Below are 27,343 nucleotides of genomic sequence, written 5' to 3'. Positions count from 1 at the left end.
ACTCACCTTTTGTAACCGTTCTTCGATATGTGTTGCTCATGACTATTTCATTGTAGGTGTGAATGCTTGCCACATGCACCAGTGCCGGAAGTTTTTACCCTCAGTGGTATCCGTTGGGGACTGGCTCTGGCGCCCTCTGGAGTAGCGAGCATATGCGCCGGTATAAGGGCGCCACCAGCCCCCTCCCTCCCTCAGTTCCTTCTTGCTGGAACTCCGACAGAGGGAAAGGAGGGTGGGTCATGAAATGGACATGAGCAACACATCTCGAAGAACAACAGTTACGAAAGGTGAGTAACCATTTTTTCTTTGAGTACTTGCTCAATACCCATTTGATTGTAAGTGACTCTCAAGCGGTACCTTCGGAGGCGGGTAAGAGTTCACGGACGTGTCGATTGCAACACAGTTCTGCCAAATCCAGCATCATCCCTGGCTTGCCATCACCTAGATGGCGTAATGCATCGCGAAAGTGTGTACCGATGACCACGTCACAGTTCTACAGATGTCCTGGATGGGGATATGGGCCAGCCAAAGATGACTGATCCCTAGTAGAGTGAGCCTTCACTATCGGTGAAGGCACAGTCTGCATCAACTCGTAACAAGTATGGATGCAGGTGGTGATCCAATTCGAAATCGTCTGAGAGGACACCAGAAGGCCCTTCATCCTGTCAGCTAATGTGATAAAGAGCTGGGTCAATCTGCGGAAGGGCTTGGTGCGCTCCAGGTAGAAAGCTAGGGTGCGCCTGACATCTAGAGTGTGCAGACACTTCTCCTCATTGGTTGTGTAAGGCTTTGGACACAACACCGGGAGGAAGATATCCTAGTTGACATGGAAGTGCGACACCACCTTTGGCAGGAAGGCCAGCAGATGCACCTTGTCTTTTTAGAACACTGTATACGGGGGCTCCAAAGTGAGGGCTTTAATCTCGGACACTCGTCTCGCTGAGGTAATGGCTACAAGGAATGTGACCTTCCACGACAGGTGCAAGAGAGCAAGAGGTCAGAGGCTCAAAAGGAGAACTGGTGAGCCTGGAGAGGACCAGGTTGAGATCCCACTGGGGAACCGGATCTCATAAGAACGTAAGAATGGTCCTACTAGGTCAGACCAAAGGTCCATCTAGCCCAATATCCTGTCTTCCGACAGTGGCCAGTGCCAGGTGCCCCAGAGGGAATGAACAGAACAGGTAATCATAAAGTGATCCATCCCCTGTTGCTGATTCCCAGCTTCTGGCAAACGGAGGCTAGGGACACCATTCCTGCCCATCCTGGCTAATAGCCATTGATGGACCTATCCTCCATGAATTTATCTACTTGGACGTCTTTCAGAATTCCAAGATCCATGCACTTTGTAACCACTCTTGGCGCCATCGCTAGGCCAAACAGGAGCACAGGGAACTGGTAGTGTATCTGACTGATCACAAACCATAGGACTCTCCTGTGGCCGGGATATATAAAAATACGCATCCTTCAGATCGAAGGCAGCATACCAGTCTCCAGGAAGGGAATGATGGAGGCCAGGGAGACCAGGCATAACCTCAACTTTTTGAGGTATTTGTTGAGGTTCTGCAGGTCTAGGGTGGGGCATAGGCCGCCTTTGGAATGAGCAAATACTGGGAGTAAAAACCTCTCTCTCTTTGGTCCGCAGGAACTTCCTCTACTGCCCCCAGTTGTAGGAGGCCTTGTACCTCCTGGCTGAACAGGTGCTCGTGAGAAGGATCTCTAAAGAGGGACAGGAAAGGGGGGTGGGAAGGAGGGACAGAAATTGGAGGGTGCACCCCACTGGCACTGTACTGAGGACCCAGTGGTCCGTAGTTATGGCAGTCCCAGCGGGGAGGTAAGGTAACAAATGGTCAGAAATATAAGGGGTGAGATAGATCCTGGCTGCAGGCTGGGAGGTTGTACCTTCAAATGATTGCTTGTTCTTAGGAGGGGCGTGGCTCGAGCCCAAATGAGACCCCACTGCCAACGGTTGACCTTGGCGATGTCTATATCCCCTGCTCTTTCTGCGGTATGGTTCTGTTCTGGCCGAGCTCGTGAACCTCTGTGTGTGCTGAGGTTTAAATCTCTTCCTAGCATGAGCTGGGGGTTACAGGCCAGGCGAGAAAAGAGTGGTCCTAGAGTCTTTCAGGCCATGTAATCTGTGGTCTGTTTGTTCAGCAAACAGGGCCAAGCTGTCAAATGGGAGATCCTGGATAGATTGTTGGACTTCCGCTGACAGGCCAGATGATTGCAGCCATGACGCCCGCCTCATTGACACCGCCGACACCATGGCTCTGGCTGTGGAATCTGCCGCGTCTGAGGTGGCCTGGAGGGAGGCTCTTGCAATTTCTCTATCCTCATCTAATATGGCATTGAAATCCTGCTTAAAGTCCTGCAGGAGCGAGTCAGTAAACTTGGCCGTGGATTGCCATACATTAAAATGATATCTGCCGAGCAGGGCCTGGTGGTTTGCAATGTGAAACTGTAGGCTGGCTGTAGAATAAATTTTCCTGCCGTACAAGAGTCACTTCGCGCCTTTATTCTTGGGGGTTGAGCTAGGCCGATTCTGCCTGTCGCACTTGTTGGCCGCCACGACTGCTAGCGACCCGGGGGTGGGGTGCGTGTACAAATAATCGAACCCTTTTGCAGGGACACAATACTTGCACTCTGCCCTCTTGGACATTGGTCGCAAGGATGACAGGGTCTGCCACAGGGCTTTTACGATCTTGACCACCCCATCATGGACGGGAAGGGCCACCCATGGACAGGGCTGCTGTGGCCAGCATGTCAAATAGGGAGTCCGCTGGTTTGAACATCTCCTCCGCCTTCAATCCCAGGTTTGCTGCGACCCATTTAAGAAGCTCCTGGTGGGCTCTGACATCATCTTGAGGCACCATCTGCAAGGGGCCTGCTACTTCCTCATCAGGTAATGAGGAGGAGGAGACCAGCCCAGGGTGAGGGGCGGCTTCCGTGTTCCTTGCCTGGGGAGCCACATGTCCTGGAGGGAGTGGTTCCTGGGCCCCTTGGCTTAACCCAACATCCAAGCTCTGGGGTATAGGGGGGTGAGACACTGATGTTGAAGGTCTTTCTGATGCCTCTGAGACTGATGATCATAATGGTCCCTTCTGACCTTAGTATCTATGAATCTATGACTGGTGGGTCTGAGGACTCCCAGCTTAGGAACGTGCTCATGGGTTATACCTCTAGCAGGGCCCCAGCCTTTGATCCTGTGGCCAAGTACTTGTAGACTGGCCCTGGGGAAAACCTGCTGACTGCAAGTGGTGTTAGGTCTCTGAGGGCCAGCAACTCCTCACTCTCAGAGCCTGAGGAGGCATAATCTTCCTCAGGTGACCAAATTGGCATCACAATAAGGTAGACTTCCCTGCTGTATCTGGCAGCCTTGCACCTGCCATTCGGGGAGCAGTACCAGGAACCTGCCGAGTCATGTTGCGTATCCAGTGACCAACAGTATTGTGCATAGGCCCGGTAATAATGTGGGGAGTGATATCACTTGCTCCGAGGACGGTGTGCAGGCTCTGGTGACCAGGACCGGGAGCACGGGGACCGTCCATGATGCTCTGATGATCAACGACCAGCGTTGGGGCTCTGGCAACCGGTGTTGGGACAGTGGTAACTGGCAAGGTTTGGAGGAGCGGTGCCAGGACTCCTGAGAGCACCAAGGAGGCTCTGGTGAGCAGTGCTTGGGAACTGGTGAGCAGTGCCTGCCAGATGACTGTTGCTGGGGTTCCGGGAACTGACGGCATGCCTCTGCAGCCCAGTACTGTGGGTCCGGTGATTCATGTCGGAATCCCGGGGATTGGTGCCTGGAGTCTGGCATTCTGTGCTGTGAATTCATCAACTGGTCACGGGTCTGTGATCCAGAGTGCAGCTCTGGAGGTTGCTGGCACGGCCCTGGAGACTGAGATGGGGCTGGGGTACAGTGCCACGGGGGTCAATTATGTAGGGATGCCATTAAAGGCTTTCGCCTTGAAACGGATGGGAGGGAGGGGTCCTTGGGCCTCTCTTCCCGAGGAGTAGGTGGCACAGGGAGGGAGAAGATGTCTTTTGCCACTTGAAAGGCTTCCGGGGTGGATGGCACCATGAGGTACCACGTGCCTCTACCACTCCCCAATGTAGGAGGCAGATCGTGGGGTGGGCTAGGTTCAACCAGTGAGGCTGCTGCCTGACTGGGTTCCAGAGATGGCGAGATAGTCCAAGCCAGTCTAGGCTCCACTTCTCCTTTATCCTTGCCCTTATGGATGCCCAGGAAGCACCCCCTTCCCATGTGTTTCTTATGCCTTTTGGCTGGTACCGGCAACGGGGATTGGCACCGAGAGAAATTCAGTGCCAGGGGGCACTTCTCGTCAATGCCGAAGTACTAGGTACCGAGTCCGAATGTGCCGGCTCCGAGGCTGGTGAAAGTGCTGACTTTATGAGGAGCATGTGCAGACTAATATCTCTTTCTTTCTTGGTCCGGGGCTTGAATCCCTTGCAAATGTGACACTTTTCGCAAATGTGGGATTCACCCAGACACTTAAACAGCTTATTTGTGGATCGCTGATTGGCATGGGCTTCTTACAGCGATTGCAAGGCTTGAAGCCCAGGGAGCAGGGCATGCCCCGTCTCTGGGCTAAGTCCCTCAGGGCACTAGCTATCACTAAGGTATACTAATCTATTAAGCAAAAGAAAAGGAGTACTTGTGGCACCTTAGAGACTAACCAATTTATTTGAGCATGAGCTTTCGTGAGCTACAGCTCACTAAGGTGCCACAAGTACTCCTTTTCTTTTTGCGAATACAGACTAACACGGCTGTTACTCTGAAACTAATCTATTAAGAACTGCTAACTATCAACTAACTACAACTATTTACAAAGAAAAAAATTCAAAGAATCACTAGAAGGAAACCACTTGCTAGAGCAAGGGGAGCGACACTGGCAGTAAGAAGGAACTGAGGGAAGGGGCCAGCGGCACCCTTATACCAGCGCATATGTGCTCCACTCCAGAGGTTGCCAGAGCTTGTCCCCTATGGATACCATTGAGGGTAAAAACTTCTGCCACTAGTGCAACGGTGAGCACACACACCTACAATGGAATGGACATGAGCAAGCACTCAAAGAAGAACTAGTATTTTATTACAGCTGCAGTACCACCTGCAAGTGGATTCTTATCTGAGCAGATTGGTTGCCAGCTTCTATAAATGCCTATGTTTCTCACTTCCACAGAACCTCAGACTCACCTTCTCTTGGATTACCTGCCTCTCTCACTCTTCTTCTCTTTGCTGAGCACCGAGGTCTACTACCCCAGCAAGGCTATCAGAGTTACCTCTGAGGACAGAGGAAGAAGAATGGTCTGGGAGTCCAATGGCTGCTGTTACCTTAAACTGGCCCTGCCTGCACTGTCTTTCTCTTTTTCTGCCCTACAACTGTGCCACTGGATCTGGAACGGCTGGAAAAAGATTTGGATCTGGCGAATATAAGCTGGGGGCCAACTTCCAAAGGACCTGGAAAATGGAAAAGATGGCTTAGCTTGGGGCTGTCCCTCCTTCCCTCTGCACAGAAGCCTCCCCACTACTTGACCCTCACATCCCTTATGCTAACAACAACCAGAAGGCAGCAATAGCCCAGTGGGTATGTCTGGGACAGCAGGGACCCAAACAGCTTTTCCATGTGTCTCTGTTTATGGTAGTGTGACTGCAGACCCATCCAGCCCCAAAGGATTACAACATACAACAGTCCACGCAAGAGATCCACTTCCTAGACACTACAGTGCAAATAAATGATGGTCACATAAACACCACCCTACACCAAAAACCTACTGACCACTATACTTACCTACATGCCTCCAGCTTTCATCCAGACCACATCACACGATCCATTGTCTACAGCCAAGCTCTAAGATACAACCACATTTGCTCCAATCCCTCAGAGACAAACACCTACAGGATCTCTATCAAGTGTTCTTAAAACTACAATACCCACCTGGTGAAGTGAAGAAACAGACTGATAGAGCCAGAAGAGTACCCAGAAGTCACCTACTACAGGACAGGCCCAACAAAGAAAGTAACAAAACGCCATTAGCCGTCACCTACAGCCCCCAACTAAAACCTCTCCAGCGCATCATCAAGGATCTACAACCGATCATGAAGGACGATCCCTCACTCTCACAGACCTTGGGAGACAGGCCAGTCCTCGCTTACAGACAGCCCCCAAACCTGAAGCAAATACTCACCAGCAATCACACACCACACAACAAAAACACTAACCCAGGAACCAAACCCTGCAACAAACCCCAGTGCCAACTCTGTCTGCATATCTATTCAAGGGATACCATCATAGGACCTAACCATATCAGCCACACCATCAGGGGCTCATTCACCTGCACATCTACCAATGTGATATGTGCCAGTAATGCCCCTCCGCCATGTACACTGGCCAAACCGGACAGTCTCTACACAAAAGAATAAATGGACACAAATCTGACATCAAGAATGATAACATTAAAAAACCAGTAGGAGAACACTTCAATCTCCCTGGACACTCAAAAACAGACTTAAAAATGGCAATTCTTCAACAAAAAAACTTCAAAAACAGACTCCAACGAGAAACTGCAGAACTGGAATTAATTTGCAACTGGACACCATCAAATTAGGCCTGAATAAAGACTGGGAGTGGATGGGTCACTACAAAAACTAATTTCCCCCTGCTGATGCTCACACCTTCTTGTTAACTGTTTGAAATGAGCCACCTTCATTACATTGGCCTCATTAGCACTACAAAAGTGATTTCCACCTCTTCTTGTCAACTGTTGACAATAGCCCACTTCCACCTTAATTTAATTGGCTCGTTAGCACTGACCCCCCACTTGGTAAAGGCAACTCCCATCTTTTCATCTGCTGTGTATTTATACTACTCTGTATTTTCCACTCCATGCATCCGATGAAGTGGGTTTCAGCCCAGAAAAGCATATGCCCAAGTAAATTTGTTAGTCTCTAAGGTGCCACTAGGATTCCTCTTTGTTTTTGTGATACAGACTAACACGGCTACCACTCTGAAACATACCCACAGATATACACTGGCAGGACAGACATGTGAAAGAGGCTTAGAGCCTCTGTTTTAAATCTTGGTCCCAATGATGTCAATGGGAGTTTTTTACATTGACTTCCATTGAGCCAGTATTTCACCTTCTGTATGTTGGTGTCTGGCTGGCCTTCTCAGACAAGTGTGCCTCTTTCACCCTATCTTATAGATTAGAAAGGGCAGGACTCATCCAGGAGCAGTCTCTACAGCCTAGCAGTAGTGGAGGAGGGAGATGCAGCTCTAAACCCTGCACAGATACTACCGTATAATCAAATGTGCAGAAGGACCTCTCCACTGGCTTCTTTGATTGACTTTTGAGTTGGGAAAGGCTATCAAAGCCCTGCCCACTAGGGAGCAGGACCAATCCCAAGGTGCTCCATAAGTTTGCCCAACTAATACTCTCCCGAACCCATCTGCCCCAGTGGACTTGGTTGTGCTGCTTCCCAATTCACTACCCTGAAGGTTTCCACGTCAGAACCTAATAAACTGAGTTTGAATGGGCCAAGCAGAGAGTGAATGCTCCTCCTGACACTTTAGAATCCATGTGTAACTTTCACGCTGAGAGATGGAAGGGAGGGTATTTTGCCTGCATCCTCCCTTGCTGTCCCTGGGGCTGTGCATGGAACTGCCCTGTTTAGTCTCTTGCCTTTCCAGATTACTATCCATTCTACTTCTAGAATGAGTCCCTCAGAACAACCTCCCTTCTCCCTTGCCCAAAGTCATGCCATGTTGTATCTGATCTAGACTGCATGCTCCTCAGGGCAGGGCTCATGTCTCCAATCTCTCTAGCACATGTAGGGCACTACTCATAAATGAAATGATAACCAATCAAACCTTATGATGAGAGAAAGAAGGGCTACAGAACAAAGAAGGTACTGGGTTGCAGAGGGAGAGGAAGAAAAATGGCTTAGTCCCTCAGACACCTGGAAGAGGGGGGCCTAATGTTGAACTGGACAAAATATCTTCCTCTCACATTATTAAGAGCAACAATCACTTCTCTCCAGCTATTCTGCTCACTGAAATAGCACACACTACTCTTGGAGCTGTAACACTTTTCTTCCGGGGCAAGGAGAAGGCTTTAAGTGGCTTACCCAGCAAGTCATGCTTCCATTAGCCCTCTCTCAAGCTCTGTTGCTTGAGCTTATACAACATGCTCTGGTCTAAACTCTTCATTTCAGATTCAGAGAGGCAGGTTTGCCCTGGGTCAGCTAGCCACATCCTGCAGGAGAGGACTCAGATTTCTACCTCATGTGTTCATTTCACCTTGAACACTCCCAGTATGAATGGTTACATCCCTCCCTTAAAGAGGACCTCACAATTACCAAGAGATCCATACTATCTAGCTTACATTTCCTAAAGTTTTAGGCTGTTGCTGTCTATTGTCCATTTACTGACAATTCCCCACACACGTGCTCTGCATTAATTCCTGGAAGATGCTCACAGAAATAGGGAGGGGTTGCTGCCTGCAGTTACAGTAGATACATACAGGATCAACTGAAGGAGCTACTTTCAGCACTGGCCAGAGTGGAGTTGGAGAATACATTTTAGGTAGAAGGTTTGCTTCCTGCAAGGCTGAAGACTGTAGGGTGGCAATGGCGGGAGCTAAGGAGGGAGCAACCGAGAGAGAACAACAGAACAGAGAAGAACAGTGCTCAACAGACTGGCATGTTCATGCAGGATAGCATAAATCAGCTTGGTCATATCATAGTCACTGAGTTTTCTTTTTCCCTAGGGGTACTCCACCCCCGCTTTGCCCCAAGACCCTCCCCTGAGGCCCCACCCTCATCCTGCCCCCACTCTGCCCCTTCTTCAAGGCTCCACCCTCACTCCTCCTCTTTGCACCCCTGCTCCACCCCTCCCCGAGGCCCCGCCCTCGCTCTGCCTCTTCCCTCCCTCACTCCAACCCTCCCCCAAGGCCCTGCTTGCCCACTGCTCACTGCTTTCCACCCTCCCACAAGTGCCTCCCTCAGCCGCTTGAACAGCTGATTGGTGGCAGCTGCCCAAACAGCTGTGGCTAGTGGGTGCTAAGCACCCACTATTTTTTCCCATTGCGTGCTCCAGGACTAGAATCAGTGTCTTTGGGTCAGATCCTGAGGACTGGGCTTTTAATCTGTAGACCTATGTATATCATGGCCCCAAAATTCTGCAGCAAACAGGTCTTGAGTTGTGCAAACTAGAAATTCTGCAGCAACTACATATACATGAAAATAGTGAAATTGTGTTATTTATTCATATTGAATCTCATTTTACACTGTCCACACCCACACTATCAGGGCTGAGTGGGATGCAGATTTTTCTGTTAACTATTGTAAAAACTGCTGGTAGGAAAGCCGGAGGCTTTGCAGGTGGTAAAGCGTGGGAGGCAGTTTGGAATTGCACAAGAATTTACATTAGCTATTCTGAAGGATCAGCAATGAAATTGTTAATGTTAATATTGGAAATGTCATCTTTAAATTTTAGAGCTAACCTCCCCACTGGAGATGAATGGGGCAGGTCACTTCTTTTTGAGCTATTGTTTCAGGCTGTGCAGACTCAGGCAGAAATCACTGCATCAGAGACACTCATGTCATGTTCTCATGGTTTTCTCAGCAACCATAAGGGCTAAAAATATAATTCTTTAAAAATTAAAGCTCAGATTCTGGAGCTCAATTCTGCTACAAATTCCATGGCTGCAGCATCACAGAATACACAGGGCCCTGGCAATAATATCATATACCGTTTTGGTTCATCTAAACCAACAACATATCTGTTCTGCAGACACTTTTGAAGCAGTGGAAAAAGATCAGATTCTTGTTCCCTCAACACCAGTCCCAGAGAAACCTCTTTGAATTAAGCAGTCATGAACCAGAGAAGTAAGAAAATTAGAGAAGACAAATCCATAGGACATCCCTAAAGTAACCCTTTCTGGACAGAGAGGCTTTATTGCAAGACAGAAAAGTAAAAGTAAAAAATGCCTTGGCCTTTTAAAGGCTAAACAGAAACAGCAGAATGTGCCTCAGCCAAAGCTAAAAGCAAAGGTGGCTCATTTTAGCCAAGCTCTCCCTTCAACTCTGCTTCTAGGGATCCTTCATCTCCAACTCTCCTTGCCAGACTCAGCCCCAGCTCTCCCTCGGTAAGTCCTTTTTACAGTGTCCCAGGAGGAATGAATTCCACCCTCAGATGGCCCCAGGGCTGCTACTTGCAAACCACTGCACTCAGGGTAAGCAACTGTGTCTTTTTCTCTAGCCAGAGGGTCGGCCTCTTCCCTGCCAACTGCTGGAGATCAACACACTCCATCATTACATTCCTTTACCCGTCTCTCCTTGTCTGTGGGACCTGTACTCACCTGTGGATTTTGTGCCTGGCTCACAGGATGCTGCACTGCTAAGGCTGTTCTGAAATCCATTCAGCTGCCCTTCTATAGAAGTTACCCTGGCAAATAAAATCACTGAATTAGAACGAGATCAGCATGGAAAGGCCAGGCCAGTGCAAAGGTTTAGCTGCCTTGAGAGACACTAAGTCATATAGGCCACTGGGGCTCAGAGATGGGAGCCACAAAACACGACCTGAATGTGGGAAGAAATGTGCAATGCCAGCAGGAAGCTCCAAAAAGGCAGAAGGGAGATAAGTGAGCCCACAGGCACTTTCAAGAGCCACTCCTTCTATATGCAGCTTTTTGTCCTGAGTGCCCCTGTGCCTGGCTCTGAGAGAAGTAGAAGTAGATGGGAAGTGAAGGAAAAAGCATTTGGTTCTGAGCTGCCAAGTCACAAAACACACTTAACAGTACCATGGCGTCCATACTACTCAGTGCTCTGAAGCAGAAAAGAAAAAACAGTTACTCACCTTGTAATTGTTGCTCTTTGAGATGTGTTGTTCATGTCCATTCCAATTAGGTGTGCGTGCACCATGTGCACAGTCATCGGAAACTTTTCCCTTAGCAGCTCCCGTCAGGTCGGCTAGGGAGCCCCCTGGAGTGGCGTCTTCATGGCACTCAATATATGATCCTGCCGACCTGACCCCCCTTTCAGTTCCTTCTTGCCGCCTACTCCAACAGAGGGGAAGGAGGGAGGGTATTGGAATGGACGTGAACAACACATATCGAAGAACAACAGTTACAAGAAGGTAAGTAACTGTTTTTTCTTCTTCGAGCGTTTGTTCATGTCCATTCCAATCAGGTGACTCCCAAGCTCTCCCTGGAGGTGGGGTCAGAGTTAAGGAACCACTCATTGGAGAACTGCCCTGCCAAAAGCTGCATCCTCTCTGGCATGTTGTGTGATGGCATAGTGGGTAGTAAACGTGTGCACAGATGACCAGGTCTCCGTTCTGCAGATCTCCTGGATGGGCACCTGGGCCAGGAAAGCAGCAGATGAGGCTTGAGCCAGCATCAAGTACGCTGTAATAGGCGGAGCTGGAACCTTGGCGAGGTCGTAGAAAGTATGGATGCAGTCCATGATCCATGATGAAATGCGCTGTGAGAAGACCGGAAGCCCTTTCATCCGACCTGCCACCGCTATGAACAGTTGGTTCAATTTCCTGAAAGGTTTAGTGCGCCCAGTGTAGAACGCTAGCACTCTCTGGACGTCTAGCGAATGAAGTCTCCACTCCCGCGCATTGGCATGCAGCTTAGGATAGAAGACTGGTAGAAAAACGTCCTGTCCAATGTGGAATTGAGATACCACCTTGGGCAGAAAGGCTGGGTGAGGCCTGAGCTGTACCTTGTCCTTATGGAAAACTGGGGGTGGGGGGTTGTGGGGGTGTTGAAGGTCAGTGCTTTTAACTCTCACACTCTCCTGGCTGAAGTGATAGCAACCAGGAACACTACCTTCCACGAGAGATACAGAAGGAAGCCTACAGCCAGTGGTTCAAACGGGGCTCCCATTAGTCTGGAGAGGACCAGATTGAGATCAAGCTAGTACAGGTGGTCAAAAGTGTGGGTATAGTCTTTCCAAACCCTTTAGGAAATGGCCCACCATGGAGTTGGCGAATACAGAGCACCCCAATTCTCCCGGGTGAAATGCCAAGAGGCCGCAAAGTGTACCCTGATGGATGATCCTGCCAATCCTTGCTGTTTCAGATGTAGTAGGTTTTCCAGGATGAGTGGTATAGATGTCTGAAGTGGAGATGTGTGACACTGCTCACATCAGCATGAGAACCTTTTCCACTTAGCTTGGTAAGTGGCCCTAGTAGAAGGTTTCCCGCTATCAAGCAACACTTCCTTCACCAAATCCGAGCATTGGAGCTCTGTTGGATTTAACCATGAAGCTTCCAAGCCATGAGATGAAGGGATTGGAGGTCTGGGTGAAGGAGGCAACCATGGTCCCGTGTGTTCAGATCTGGGTAAAGTGGCAGTGCTATTGGGATGTCCACCAACATCTCCAGAAGCATGGAGTACCAATGTTGTCATGGCCACATTGGGGCCAGCATGATCACGTCTACTCTGTCTCTGAGGATTTTGAGCAGCACCTTGTGAAAAAGCGGGAAGGCGTACATGAGGTGGTCCTCCAAAGGTAGCAGGAATGCATCTGGGATGGAGCCCGGACTGTGTTTCTGGAAGGAGCAGAACAAGTCCTAGTGGTGAACAAGTCCACCTGGGGAAAGCCGCACCTTTGGAAGATGGAATATAAGACGTCTGGATGGACTGACCACTCGTGGTTGAGAAATGACCTGCTGAGACGATCTGCCATCTCGTTCTGCAGGCCTGGGAGATTATTCACCTGGAGGCATCCTGAGTGGGCTACACAGAAATCCCAAAGCTGGAGAGCTTCGTGACAGAGGGGGGAGGAGTGGGCTCCACCCTCTTTGTTTATGTAAAACATGGTGGTGGTATTGTTGTTCAACACCCCCACCCACTGATCTTGAAGTCTGTCCTTGAAGGTCTGGCAGGCTAGACTCACTGCTCTGAGCGCCTTTATATTGATGTGGAGCAGGATCTCGGACTGCAACCACCTGCCCTGAGTCTGTAGATCTCCAAGGTAGGCCCCCCAACCCAGGTCTCTGTCTGAGGGGTTGGAGCAAATGCGGTTGTATCGTAAAGCTTGGCTGTAGACAATGGATTGTGTGGTGTGGTCTGGATGAAAGCTGGAGGCATGTAGGTAGGCATAGTGGTCAGTAGGTTTCCGGTATAGGGTGGTGTTTATGTGACCATCGCTTATTAGCACCATAGTGTCCAGGAAGTGGATCTCTTGTGTGGACTGGTCCAGGCTGAGGTTGATGGTAGGATGGAAATTGTTGAAATCATGGTGGAATTCCTCAAGGGCTTCTTTTCCATGGGTCCAGATGATGAAGATGTCATCAATGACAGGTTTCAGAGTAACAGCCGTGTTAATCTGTCTTTGCAAAAAGAAAAGGAGTACTTGTGGCACCTTAGAGACTAACCAATTTATTTGAGCATGAGCTTTCGTGTAGTGCAAGTAGAGTAGGGGCATTAGGGGACGAGAGCCGAGGAAGCATTGTTCTAAGTCAGCCATAAAAATGTTGGCATACTGTGGGGCCATGCGGGTACCCGTAGCAGTGCCTCTGATTTGAAGGTATACATTGTCCCCAAATGTGAAATAGTTATGGGTGAGGACAAAGTCACAAAATTCAGCCACCAGGTTTGCCGTGACATTATCGGGGATAGTGTTCCTGAAAGCTTGGAGTCCATCTTTGTGTGGAATATTGATGTAGAGGGCTTCTACATCCATAGTGGCTAGGATGGTGTTTTCAGTAAGCGATGGTCACATAACCACCACCCTATACTGGAAACCTACTGACCGCTATGCCTACCTACATGCCTCCAGCTTTCATCCAGACCACACCACACGATCCATTGTCTACAGCCAAGCTCTATGATAGAACCACATTTGCTCCAATTCCTCAGACAGAGACAAACACCTACAAGATCTCTATCAAGGGTTCTTACAACTACAATACCCACCTGCTGAAGTGAAGAAACAGATTGACAGAGCCAGAAGAGTACCCAGAAGTTACCTACTATAGGACAGGCCCAATAAAGAAAATAACAGAATGCCACTAGCCATCACCTTCAGCCCCCAACTAAAACCTCTCCAACGCATCATCAAGGATCTACAACCTATCCTGAAGGATGACCCAACACTCTCACAGATCTTGGGAGACAGGCCAGTCCTTGCTTACAGACAGCCCCCCAACCTGAAGCAAATACTCACCAGCAACCACACACCAAAACCACTAACCCAGGAACCTATCCTTGCAACAAAGCCTGTTGCCAACTGTGTCCACATATCTATTCAGGGGACACCATCACAGGGCCTAATCACATAAGCCACACTATCAGAGGCTCCTTCACCTGCACATCTACCAATGTGATATATGCCATCGTGTGCCAGCAATGCCCCTCTGCCATGTACATTGACCAAACTGGACAGTCTCTACGTAAACGAATAAATGGACACAAATCAGACGTCAAGAATTATAACATGGAAAAACCAGTCGGAGAACACTTCAATCTCTTTGGTCACTCGATCACAGACCTAAAAGTGGCAATTCTTCAACAAAAAAAACTTCAAAAACAGACTCCAACGAGAGACTGCTGAATTGGAATTAATTTGCAAACTGGATACAATTAACTTAGGCTTAAATAAAGGCTGGGAGTGGATGGGTCATTACACAAAGTAAAACTATTTCCTCATGTTTATTTCCCCCGACACACACTGTTCCTCAAATGTTCTTGTCAACTGCTGGAAATGGCCCACCTTGATTATCACTACAAAAAGGTTTTTCCCCCTCCCCCACTCTCCTGCTGATAATAGCTCACCTTACCTGATCACTCTTGTTACAGTGTATATGGTAACACCCAATGTTTCATGTTCTCTGTGTATACAAATCTCCCCACTGTATTTTCCACTGCATGCATCCGATGAAGTGAGTTGTAGCTCACGAAAGCTTATGCTCAAATAAATTTGTTAGTCTCTAAGGTGCCACAAGTCCTCCTTTTCTTTTTGCAGATACAGACTAACACGGCTGCTACTCTGAAACTTGAGAGTCTGAATGATTCCTGTTAGTGCTTGGAATCTGGACCCCGATAGTATCACTCTCGCATGAATCGTGTCTAGCACTGCCCCAATTAATTCTATTCTTTGGGTTGGTGACAGCGTCGACTTGTCCACATTGAGGAGGAGACCCAGTATTTGTGACTAACCAGACTTGGGACTCCACCGGCTTCCTGGAACATCCCCGCAGCAGCCAATCGTCGAGGTAGGGATACACCTGTATCTGCCTCTTGCGGAGAAAGGCTGTGACCACTGACAAGCACTTGGTGAACGCTCAGTGGGCTGTTGATAAACCAAACGGGAGCACCATGAACTGGTAGTGCTTGTGATCAGCCACAAACCTCAGGAAATGTCTATGGGCTAGACAAATGGCTATGTGGAAGTACACATCTTTCATGTCGAGGGCAGCATACCAGTCCACCAGATACAGTAAAGGAATTATCAAGCTCAGGGAGACCATGTGGCTTCAACTTTACTATAAACTGGTTGAGTCCTCGCAGGTCTTAGATGGGTCTGAGACCCCTGCTCCCTTTGGTTTGGGGATTAGGAAGTAACAGGAGTAGAACCCCTTGCCCCATAGCTCCTGAGGAACCTCCTCCACTGCCTCTAAGGCAAGGAGTGATTGCACCTCCTGTACAAGGAGTTGCTCATGAGAAGGTTTCCTGAAGAGGGACAGGGAAGGGGGGTGGGAGGGAGGAGAGGAGCAGAATTGGAGAGAATATCCCACCTCTACTGTGCAAAGGACCCAAAGGTCCGATGTTATAAGGTAAGACGCACGGTAGAAGTGGGATAGATGGTTCAGAAAGCAGGGAGGAAGGATCCGTTATGGAGTCTGGCATGCCATCCTCAGGCGTCCCCTTGTTTGGATCCTGACAGTGGCTTAGTCCGGCCCTGGCCCTGGCTTGATGACCGATTAGACAGCCTACGCCTATAGTTCTTGCCCCTACGGCAGTAAGGGTCCTGCCTTGGGTGGGGTTGATATTGCCTCTGCTGCTGCTGGGGTAGAGGCTTGAAAAGTTCTCTCTGGGTAGCAGGCGTATGCATCCCCAGAGACTTCATTGTTGCCCTTGAATCTTTGAGGCTATGGAGTCTCGAGTCTGTCTGGTCTGAAAACAGCCCTGCGCCCTCAAAGGGAAGGTCCTGTAGAGTCAGTTGGACCTCTCGGGGAAGACCCGAAGCCTGGAGCCAGGAGGTTCTCCTCATGACCACCCCTGAGGAGATGGTTCGTGCTGCTGAGTCGGCTGCCGAGTTGGCCACATCAAGGGAGGCCTGAAGGGATGTCCTGGCCACCACCTTCCCCTCCTCAACCAGAGCTGAGAACTCCGCTCTTGACTTCACAGGGAGCATCTCTTTGTATTTGGACATAGCGTCCCAAGAGTTTAAGTTATACCTACTGAGGATAGACTGCTTGTTGGTTATCCTCAGCTGTAGACCCCCAGCAGCATGCACTTTCCTGCCAAAGAGGTCCATACGTTTGGCCTCCTTAGGCTGGGGGGCTGGTGCCTGTTGCCCCTGGTACTCTCTTTCATTCACTGCCAAGACCACCAGGGAGCAGGGATGTAGGTGAGAGAATAAAAACTCGTATCCCTTGGAGGGGACAAAGTATTTTCTCTCCACACCCCTGGCAGTGGGCAGAATGGAGTCTGGAGTCTGCCACAGGGTCTTGTTATTCTGAATTGTTTTAATTATTGAAGTGCCACTCTGGAAGGACCCTCCGGATGTCCCCCATTGGGTCCTCCGATTCGGTTGCATCCTCTGCCTATAGACCCATATAACAGGCTATGCAGTGGAGTAAGTCCTGGTGAGCCCTGTGGTCAATGAATGGAGGACCTGAGGCTGATGCTCCTGCCACCCCTTATCAGGCGATGATGATGAGGAGGCAACTGGGGTACAGGGTCCTCGTGGCCCCGCAAGCTGCCCTGGTTATTCCTGGGCTGTGCTAGTTTCCCCTGTTGGTCCAGCTGAGTCGGGAGTGTCCTGGGCTGCAGGTGGCACTGGAGCTGCATCCCCCGACTGCTCTGCAGTTTGAGGGGGCAATCTGGTGAGGGCCACTTCCGTTGCCCGAGGGGCAGGTCTATTCCTCAGTGAGTGGGAGGGGTGATGTCCCGAGGCCACTGACCTGGAAGCCCTCGAAGGGGTACCCTGGGTCTCGTGGTAAGCCCAGGGGGTTCAGAACGGCCATTGTTTGGGGGGTGGCCACTGCAGCTACCATGCTGTTTTGATGTCTCTCTGGCGCCTCCCGGACCTATGCTTTCTGTGCCTTGAATAAAACAATTTGGCCTTGGAGTCCGAGGAACCCGAGGGCGATGACCAAGGTGGTGCTGACTACTCCAGTGCCGGTGGCCAGTGCCGTGAAGAAGGTTGGGGATCGGTGTCACGATGACTGTGTCAAGGATGGGTACCGGCTGTCCCTCAACTGAGACTGGTGCCGCATGTACAGTGCCGGGGAATGGGTGCTGCGCCCCAGTGCCATGGCATGGTGCTGATCCTCTGAGAGTGTCCTAGATCGGTGCTGACCCCTCGGTGTCAAAGACGTAGATCTTCTCTCTCCCAGTGCTGTGCGAACTTGTACGATGGGTGGTGCTGGGGAGTGGTGTGGGGATGCGGATCAGGAACGGTGCTGATCCGGGGACAAGAAGCGCCACATCATCGCAGGCTTACCTCTAGACGGTACCGGTCTAGGTGGTGCCGGAGGCTTCTCTCTGATGGTCGAGGGCTGAGGCGCTGTAATTTCAATGAGGTCCTTAGCAGCCCCAAAAGTGTCCGGGGTGGAGGGTGGCTCCAACATCTCCACCAGGCACTGCCCCGCAGGAGAGTCCCTAAGTGCCGGACTCCATGATACCTGGGTTGCCGGAGTTGATGGCATGAGCTCCTGCTGCTTGGTGGCCAAGTCTTTCCTTTGGAGCACCAGAGCATCTCCTGATGATCTCGCAGCCCTCTGAGGAGAGCGCCCTCTGTCTGTCTTCTTATGTGGCTTGTGTGGCCCCAGAGACATGGAGCGGTGCCAGGGCACTGCTCCTTGCTGCAGTGCCGGGGATTTCTGGCGTGACCCTCGGCACCGGAGTCCTTCCTCGGCACCAAGTCGCAGTCCGATGCCAGGGCGCTCTGCACCAACGAACTCGGGCCCGGCGCTGGGCGGTCCGGTGCCGCAGACGGAGTGCGGCTTCCATCAATAGTTGTTGTAAACGGAAGTCCCGCACTTTCTTGTTTCTAGGCTTGAAATCATCTAGGCTTGAAAGGCTACAAATCTTACAGTGCTCTGAGTGATATGCCTCCCTTAAGCACCTAAGGCACGAGTGGTCGGGGTCACTATTGGACATAGCCTTCAAACACCGTAAGACTTAAACCCCTGGGCTTGCAACATGCCTTGCAGCCCCAGGTGGGGTGATGGGATACAAACGATCCCAGTCACCAATCACTACTACTACCTATACCAGAGGTGGGCAAACTATGGCCTGCTGGCCCCATCAGGCCCACGGGACCCTCCTGCCCAGCCCCATAGCTCTTGGCCTGGGAGGCTCACCCCCGACCCCTCCCCCCACTGTCTCCCTTCCCACACAGCCTCAGCCTGCCGTGCTGCCGGGGCAATGCTCTGGGCGGCCGGGAAACGCAGTTGCAGAGCCGCGGCCTGACCCAGTGCTCTGGCCAGTGCAGCTGTAGTGCCGCCAGCCACTGGTGCTCCAGGCAGCGTGGTAAGGGAGCAGGGCGGGTTGGATAGAGTGCAGGGGAGTTGGGGGTGGCGGTCAGGGGGCGGGACTGTGGATAGGGGTCAGATCAGTCAGAGGGTGAGGAACAGGGGGGTTGGATGGGGCAGGTGTCCTGGGGGGGCAGGGGTTCTGGGGGCGGTCAGGGGACAGAGAGAAGGGGTGGTTGGATGGGGCAGTGGTTCCAGGGGGCAAGTCAGGAATGAGAGGGGGGGTTGGATGGGGCAGCAGTGGGCAGTCAGGGGTGGGAAGTCCAGGGGTGGTCAGGGGATAGGCAGCAGGGGGTGGTGGATGGGGCAGGAGTCCCGGGGGAGCCATCAGGGGGTGAGAAGCGGGGGTTGGGGGGAGGGTCGGATAGGAGGCAGGGGCTGGACCACGCCTGGCTGTTTGTGGGGAGACAGCCTCCCCTAACCGGCCCTCCATACAAATTTGGAAACCCAGTGCGGCTCTCAGGCCAAAAAGTTTGCCTGCCCTGACCTATACTGACTATATTGCAAATCTTGAAATCTGTCAGAAAATTCTGATTCCAGTTCTTGCATGTACATTCTAATCTCAGCGTCAAACGCAGGGCGCTGTTCCACGTGCCGCCATAGTGATGTAAGCAGCAAATCAGGACTTAAAAATATCCCAGCACAGTGGCGCTGGAACAATTTTTAAGGTGGGGGTGTTGAGCTGTGTTCCCCCTTGCCCCTGTCTGCACCCCTCACTGCTCAGGCTGGGGGCAGCTGTAGAGCCCTTGGCCAGCAGCTGGGACCCCAGGCTGGCAGCAGAGCCCCATGGACCGGTGGCTAGCAGAGGGCTGAGCGGGGCCGGCGGATGGAACCCCGGTGGGCAGGGGGCTGGCGGCCAGTACCCCGGGCCAGCAGCGGAGCCCCTGGGACCGGTGGCTGGGACCTGGGGCCGGCAGCGGGCTGAACGGGGCTGGCGGCCAGAACCCCAACTGGCAGTGGGCCGGCAGCCAGTACCCCAGGCCAGCAGAGGAGCCCCCAGGACCGGTGGCCAGGACCCGGGCAGCATGAGTGCCCCTGAAAATCAGGTTGCGTGCCGCCTTTGGCATGCGTGCCATAGGTTGTCTACCCCTGCACTTGGCTAAGGGAGCACTTGCAAGCAAGTGCACGCAGTTCCAAAGCTGCCACAGATGGTAAGAAGGAACTGAAGCGGGTTCGGGTCGGCAGGGTCATATATTGAGCGCCGTGAAGGTGCCACTCCAGAGGGCTCCCTAGCCAACCTGACTCGGGAGCTGCTAAGGGAAAAGTTTCCGAAGACTGAGCACACAGCGCATGCACACCTGATTGGAATCAATGTGAACAAGCACTCGAAGAAGAACATCTTTGTTAAGCCATTTGGTAGGACACTACTGCACACAGGGAGAGACGTTGCAGAGGGGACTGTGTTCAAAGCTAAGCTTAGGATCTCACACACTGACCCCAACTGGAGAAGCACACAGAGTCACTGAGCTGTAAGCTGAGATCCACACACAAGAAGAATCCAATCCTCCCTCACTTCATAAAGCAGATGCCTCTGCAGGCCAATCTACAGTTAGTACAAAAGTTTGAGGCACAAAGAGAATAAATTCTCCTTGGGCTTTGTGCGGTTCAACTGTGCTTCCTTTATCAGGGAAGTATCACTCTCATAGTGAGATTAGCACTTTCTCCTACTTGAAAATGGATTCACTCACAGAGGACTCTCGGTCAAACTAGATGATCATAATGGTCCATTCTGGCCTTAAAATCTATGAATCTATTCCCTTCTCACTGCTCTGCCTCCTCTCCCTGATCCCTCCTGACTCCCCCTCCTAGCTCTCTGTCTCTATCCTTTCTGACTACTTCATGGCCCTCCTGTCTTTCTATTCTGATCTCTCCAGATTCCCCTGCTCAGTACTCCAGTGCCTTCAACAATTCTTCCTCCTCTTCCCCTGACTCCCCCCTGTTGCACAAGTTCAGAATAACTCCCAGCTCTCCTCAGTGATAAGAATAGTAGTCTCCAATCCCCATGTGATGTGCTGATGACTAACAGACTCAGACACATGTGAGCAACTTCTGAACTGTTGACTGACACCTTTTGCCTTCAGATTTCAGTCAGCAAGTTGCCTGTAAGGTGCTCCTGACAGCTGTATGGCCAGGCAGGGGCACCTGTATTTTTCTCAGCTGGGTTGCATGGAGTAAATTGGGATCCTGGGGAGAGGGGTCTGATATGACATTCGCATAGAACAACCTTTGCCTTAGCTCAGTCATAGTCTGAAATGCGATTGTCAAATGACATGCTGGATTCCATGTTTATTGTTTTTCAGGGACAGTTCTGGATCCACTGTGCTCATGGTTTCTTACTGCCAATGCTGCAAACTTCAGCCAGGACCTGAGAGTCCAGCTGCTCTCTTTCTGCCTCTTACATAAGGATTCTGCACTCGGAATTTAGCTGCCGACTCTGTCAGTGCTGCATGATTTAGAGTCGAATCCAGCTCACTCACTGTAGCTGTGTGAAGTTTGCAGGACTAATAGATAAAAACATGTTGTGTCAGTAAAGTCAGCAGGTGTGACACTAAGACACGTGAGGAGCCGAGGGCGGCAGTATCATGCTTCTACCCATAACTGCATTTAAGCAGAACTCTCTCTCTCTCTGGTGGCATCCCACACACCTGCCCGCCATCTTCTTTTTCAACGTACTCTTTCTCTCTGTAAACTCATCTACTCCTGCAGTTTCAAATATCACCTCTATGCAGACGATTCCCAGATCTACATCTTTGCCCCAATCCCTTGCCATCTATTTATTCTCACATCTCAAATTCTCTTGTGTCCTCTTAGAAGTCCCGTTGCCAGTTCATACTTCCCAAACTGAGCTGATTATCTTTCCTTCCAATTCCTCTCTTCTCCATCCCTGGGCTGCCTGACAACTTCACTGTCCTCCAGGCCTCAATGTCTGTCAACTTTGGTTCTTCTCCCCAACAGTCCATCTCTCACTAAGTTCTGTTATTTCTTCCTCTTTAATGTCCCCAAAACTGCTTTTTCTCCATTCTCATCCTTGCATAAATTCTCATCAGTGCCTTGATTCTCTTTTAGCCTGATGACTGCCTTGGAATGGGAGCTGACATCCTTCACTTTGACATAACACCACTTTCTTCTAAGCTGTCCGGCACAGTCTGCAGATTTGGAGGGAGCTGCTCTTCTACAGGGTACAGGGGATCTAAATGTTGACCCTCTTTATTGTTACAACTTATTCCTGGGAAACTATATGGGGTTAGGGATACAGAATTGATCCCAACAAATTCACGTAATACAAAAACTGAGGTTCGACCAGAGGACAGCACCAGATGTGAAAAGCCAGTGCCAGTAAGACTTGTTCCTCTTTGTTGTTCTTGGATAGGGTGTCTCTGCATGTGTGTCTGTGTGTATGATGTGAGGCTGGCCAGGGGCTAAGAGCTGTAGGCCTAGTGAGCCCAGCTGTGTCAGTATGTTAAATCAAGGCATTTCTCTCAGATGCACTGCTACAGCTGCCAAAAAATGTCTAAGGGTCAAGCTGCCTGATTAACCCAGGCACTCAGGAGCTAAAACAACAAGCATGTCTCTGTGCAGCAGTAGCAGAAAGTGAAAGGGGTCCCAATAACAGCCGCATGCTTCCTCTGTTGTTGTCTGTCCTCTCCACAGTGGGCATTCTGCTTTTGTGTGAGATACACCCAGCACATTTGAGACACTTCATGTCTGCCAAGGAATAAACAAACATGGGAAGGATAGGGTTCAAACCAGAACCGAAGCGATTTGCAGAGCTCTCTCTGCAGCCACCTCCTCTGCTTTCTGCATATATGCCAGGGTTGGCCAGCCCTTGCTAAGGCAGCTGGCTATAGCCAATATCAGATTGCAGTCAGGACTCCACCCAATTCTAAGGTGGATTTGCAGAAGCCTGAAGAAAGGTATTATCTCCTCCCTGTTCCTGTGTTGGTTATGATAGTGCAGAACTCTTGGACCTTTCACAGATAATGCTGGTGCCACACAAAGTAAATATATAAAAGAATAATAGTGCAGAAGGATTCTTCTTGGGAATGGGAAATTGACATACTAACCAACTTCATTCCCTCTGAGCCACACTACTACTGGCTATAGGCAACAATCAGTCAGAGCAGATGCCTGAATGGGAATATTGGGAAATGGCATTAACAAAAAAGCTCAGTACAAGAGATTGTGCTACACTGATTGACATCACCATCAGGTTCTGTCAGTCAACAGCTGGCCAAAGACCTGCCCATGGGTCTCCCCAGGCTCTATGCATGCTGGCGCCATGAATGTACACTTTCTTTTCTCCACTTGGCACTTCCTCTCCCTTGTCTGCAGTGTTCTTTTCTTTGAGTGATGGTTCTGCTCACCAGCTTTTCAAGGCCCTGTTTTACCTGGTGCTGTCACAGTTCTGGTTTTAAAAAGCAGTTCTCTGAATAGCGACTGTTAAAAATAGCATTGTAGCATTTCATATTTATTGTATCTCAGTCAAACCAAATGTTCTGAGATTCTAAGTGGAAAAATGTTTTTTTCTATCTACCAACCATGACAACTCACTTCAGGCTCTGAAAGTCAAGCTGATTTATTTCTGCTTTGCGGATCATCATCTGTAATGAAGGTTCTGCAGACCAAATGCTGCCCTCAGTGACATCTGCCTGACCCCACTGTTTATAAATGCTGCTTCAGTGACAGTGTGATCTCACTGTCTCCAAATTCTGCCCTTGGTAACACCTGGGTGACCCCAACAAAAGATATAATTTTGGCCTGCAGAACCACCATTACTGATGATAGTGTACAGGGTGGAAAGAACCCAGCTTGACTCCTGGAATCCGGGACAAGCTTGTGGTGCTAGCAGTTAGAAAAGCTATCTTTCTATTTGTAATCTGAGCACATTTAATCTGGAAATTATTGAGAGACAAACATGGTACCCATGAGACCATTTTATGGATTCACATTTCTAACAGAGCTGCACTTTAAACAGTTTGTTTTAGTTCCACGGTCTTTTTCCATACCTTAATGTAGGCCCCAGTTTTCTGCTCCATTACCTTAGCAAGGAGTCTGCCTTAGACACAATCCACAACAAGGACACCCTTCCTCTTTCTCAAACTGGAAGACTGAGAAAACAAAAGGGAACCGAAATAGAAAAGACAAGCCTTGCTTCTCTGATTGTTCCATTACTTTTTTCTTTTGTGTCCTGAGTGACTAGATGAGTCAGTAATGTTCATCTTTAGAATCTCTATCTTGTTTGTAGCTGAGGTTTCCCGCTCTCATGCTTCTCCTGCTCTTCTGGACACCATATGTGCTGGCTGAGTGAAATGATAATGCTTGCAAGGAAGAGATGGTTCAGGGAGACAAAATTGTCTACACAGCCTGAAGGAATTCTAAAAACAGCTTTGAAAAGAAAATGTGATTATATTAAGCTACAAACAGCAGAGACAGAGAATAAAATGGTCTTAGAGAAATGGGAAAAATGAATCACAGAATCATTAGGATTGGAATGATCAAAATGAGACTTTGCCTCAATGAATGAAAATCAGTATATTCCATTAAAAGAAATAGGCAGAGCTGAGATCTCTTGGGAGGAAGGAGGCCTGGAAAGTAGCCAAGACAGAGTTAGGGGAGATGGTGGATAGCAAATTAGGGATGTGCTGGAAATCTCATATGGCAGCCAAAAAGCAAATGATACACTGTATTTTATGTAAAGAGGCACAGCATCATGTCATGGACTAGGGATGTGATAGTTCTATTTTCGGATATAACCACTTTTGGAATATTACAATTCTGCCTGAACACAGACGTAACATTGACAAATACGAGAGGGTCCAATAAGTAAAATGAGATCATTGACGACTTGGTGGGTAGGACTACTATATGAGGAGAGGTTAAAGAAACCTCAGGAAGTATAACTATAACTAGGAACCTTGAAGATGTGGAGGAGAGGATTCAAAGGATGTCAAGTACTGTATTTAGGAGGGAGAGGGTTGTTCTGGAAGAAGTATCTGTGAGCAACAGGAAGAAACAAGGAGAAATTCAGGCTGCACATCAGGAGAAATTTCCTAGCAATAAGGTTGATTAGACTCTTGTATGGTCTCCCAGGCGAAGTGACGGAATTCCTGCTACCGGAGTTATTTAAAAGCAGGCTGAACATAGCATCAGAGAATGCTCTGTACAGAAGAGCTGGAGAATGGAAAGAATGGACTGAAGCATGGAAGATATCTTTTTCATCTCTAATCTCTGTGATTCTTTGAAGAAGAATTTCCTCCATTCACCCTGCTTTGTACACAATACCTCCGGTCTTTTCTCTGATTCGGATGGATAGATTAGGTAGGAAGGACAGTGGTTTGAAAATGGTCAGCTTCCAGTATGCTAGAAGAATAGCTGGGTACTGCTTCTTTCCATGTAAGTGAAAAAATATTATTGTGAGATCACATGAATGGCAAGAATGGGTTTGGAGCCTTGTCCTGGAGTCCAAAAGGCAACTCAGAAAGTATTTCCGGAGTGGCTCCTTGCAGCCTTCGATACTTGGATTACGTTTCTGAAATTTTACAGGAATCTTCTGCTTCCCCCCCAACCCCCCCCGCCTCCCCCTTCTGTGCATTTTTGGTGCTGAGCTTTTTCCGGTTTTCCCACACTCCTGCCTGTCACAGAGCAGAAACCACAAAAATGCAGCGAAGTAAAGTCTGTCCAAGAAGCTACAATTCCATCTCACAAGGATAAACATTCTCTCTGCCAACAAGTGAGCACAGCACACCGGCATCTTCAAATACACATCCCTGCTGCCCAGCAAAGAAACCCACTGACACAGCCTGTCACCTGTACTAACATGAGCCACCCCAGCACAAAGAGAATTGGATGGTGAATTCACCAGCACAGACCTGCCAGACCTCATGATCACAGCCGCCCTCACTGAGTCAACCAATCCTGCTAATGTCTTGTTTTCTTTTTAAATAGTTTTGGGGGATGAATTTAGTGCACTGTCTAAAGATAGGCATTCTGCAGGCAGGAAATATAAAGGCTTCTCCAGCACATCTCTTCCCATGTTCCTCCAAAACACCTTATTATTCCAGTCCTGCTCCCTCAGCCCCCCAACCACAGCATTGCCAATGCACCTCTACTCTGCATCTAAGCACTTCCGCAGGGGGGCTTTTAGAAAAATGATTATTTTTTATTAAAGCCTCTCTCTTAAATAGGGAAGGGGCTGCGAGGAGTCAGAGAATCTGGCAGGAATCAAACAGAACTGAGGGGAGGGGGTTATGAATGTAGTTCCCCCCCATCAGTGTTTTAGAGATTAAAACAAGTCCAAAGACGGGTAAGGATAAGGGCTGGAGAGACTTCAATATGAGGATACATTGTAAAGGTGGAGACTTTTCTGTCTACAGAGAAGAAAAATGAAAGGGGGCATGATACAGAGACATAGAACAATGAATTGTACAGATAAAATTACCCTATCATAACACTGAAACAAGGGGATGCTCAAGGAAATGAAAAGGCAACAAACTTGAAACTGATAAAAGGATATTATTTTTTTGTACACAGCACATAACTAACCTGTGGAAATCACAGCCACAGGATGGGTTGGAGGCCAAAAGCTTAGTAGGGTTTAGCATTGGACATTTATATGGGAAATGACATAAATATACATAAAGCGTATATGGGGATACAAACCCTCATGCTTTGGGACAAACCAACCACTAGCTGATGGGGTTAGGAAGAAACTTCTCCTATAGGCAGATGAGTCCATTATGGATAGTTCTGGGGGATGAATTTAGTGCACTATCTAAAGACAGACATAGTGCAGGCAGGAAACGTACTAGCTTCTCCAGCACAACTCTGTCCATGCACCTCCAACACACCTTGCTACTCCAGTCTTGTTCCCCCGAGAAGCACCTGCCACTCACCATTGTCAGAGACAGGCTAGTGGCCAAGGTAGCCCACTTCTCCAATATCTATGGCAATTCCTATATCCTCATATTTGTATGAAGCTATGGCCCTGCTTACACTCTGAGGTAAAGCTCCATTTTAGGGTACAACTACTCCAGTGTATCGAGGCCAGATTCTTCCAAGGTCTCAGAGATTCAGGAAGAACGCCCCGAAGGATCTGTATCAAAGACACTTGCTGGCAATGTGTTCCTCACAGATTTTTCTGGCACAGGAAAAACTTACTTGGAAATCCTCTGGGCTGCCACTTTTCTGACCACTGCCTGCCTATGGTTGGCTGGAGGCTTGGGGACCAGGTGAGAGGATGTACTCTGGGGTGGCATCACTTTGTGCAAACTGGTCACCTTCTGGATGCTGGAAGTGGCACTTGATGTCTTGCAGGCACCGGAATCAGCCGGCACGGATATATTGTTGGAGCTGGGTGGTGGGTGGTTGGCAAAGAGAGCCTGGGAGAAAACAAGATACAGGGATTGGTTATTTTCCCTTTGCAACTCCACCAGGAGAACCCATGTGGTGAAGAGCCTTGCCTGGGAAGAGAAAGTCCCGGCCTGGTACCACCCAGCTAGAAGGCTCCTGAGACAGTCTCAGAGATAGATACAAACTGACGGTGACTGATTCCATGAAGGAGTTTTTATAGAAGAATTCTACAGCCTTGGAAAGTCAGGGTTAGTTCTAGA

The 27,343-nt window shown here is 49.4% G+C and overlaps 1 protein-coding gene across 11 annotated transcripts in view; it reads right to left on the bottom strand.

The window, feature by feature from the left end:
- The window catches only part of TTLL5 (tubulin tyrosine ligase like 5), a 210,249-nt gene that overhangs the window by 18,691 nt on the left and 164,215 nt on the right, over window positions 1-27,343 (bottom strand). For 8 of the 11 annotated variants that reach the window (XR_012159502.1, XM_073349243.1, XM_073349238.1 and 5 more), the window contains 2 exons: window positions 26,892-27,112; window positions 10,378-10,463 (listed from right to left, as the gene is read on the bottom strand). The exons of 1 other annotated variant lie outside the window; for it this stretch is intronic. Coding sequence is in view for 9 of the 10 variants with exons in the window: in XM_073349243.1 (XP_073205344.1) it covers window positions 10,378-10,463; window positions 26,892-27,112 (307 nt within the window). In the remaining variant the exon portion in view is untranslated. The remainder of the gene's footprint in view (window positions 1-10,377; window positions 10,464-26,891; window positions 27,113-27,343) is intronic. 2 more of the 11 variants (XM_073349240.1, XM_073349242.1) reach the window with 1 other exon arrangement.

Source organism: Lepidochelys kempii, chromosome 6, assembly GCF_965140265.1.
Source record: "Lepidochelys kempii isolate rLepKem1 chromosome 6, rLepKem1.hap2, whole genome shotgun sequence".
Taxonomy (NCBI): Eukaryota; Metazoa; Chordata; order Testudines; family Cheloniidae; genus Lepidochelys; species Lepidochelys kempii.
The sequence above is the reverse complement of the archived record's forward strand: the minus strand, read 5'-3'. Positions and strand labels throughout refer to the sequence as shown.